Source organism: Penaeus monodon, chromosome 22, assembly GCF_015228065.2.
Source record: "Penaeus monodon isolate SGIC_2016 chromosome 22, NSTDA_Pmon_1, whole genome shotgun sequence".
NCBI lineage: Eukaryota > Metazoa > Arthropoda > Malacostraca > Decapoda > Penaeidae > Penaeus > Penaeus monodon.
The window spans coordinates 758,366-758,596 of NC_051407.1; the positions used below are offsets into that span (position 1 = coordinate 758,366).

At 40.7% G+C, this 231-nt stretch overlaps 1 protein-coding gene across 5 annotated transcripts in view; it reads right to left on the reverse strand.

Annotated features, from left to right (window-relative positions):
- Positions 1–231, reverse strand: part of LOC119586799 (UMP-CMP kinase 1-like) — a gene marked incomplete at its 5' end in the record, with an annotated part of 4,950 nt that overhangs the window by 517 nt on the left and 4,202 nt on the right. For 4 of the 5 annotated variants that reach the window (XM_037935523.1, XM_037935520.1, XM_037935522.1 and 1 more), the window contains 1 exon segment: positions 26–154. In XM_037935523.1, the coding sequence (XP_037791451.1) occupies positions 26–154 (129 nt within the window). 5 annotated transcript variants of the gene reach the window in all.

Genomic DNA, 231 nt, shown 5'->3' on the forward strand with positions numbered 1-231 from the left:
TAAAAATAATAACGAGGGGACTCACTTCGAAAGGACAGGAAAGAAAAAACACACACTGCAAATTGACCTTGTTTCCCAGTGTTAAATTCCATCCGTCGAAATTATCCTGCGTTCGCGGGAATCCGTCTATTACGAAGTTTTTGTTACGTGATTCCTGTGGAGGGAGAGAGGGAGTTGGCATTGGATTTTTTTCTCGCTGATTCCTACCAGAATGTTTTCATAATCAAAACA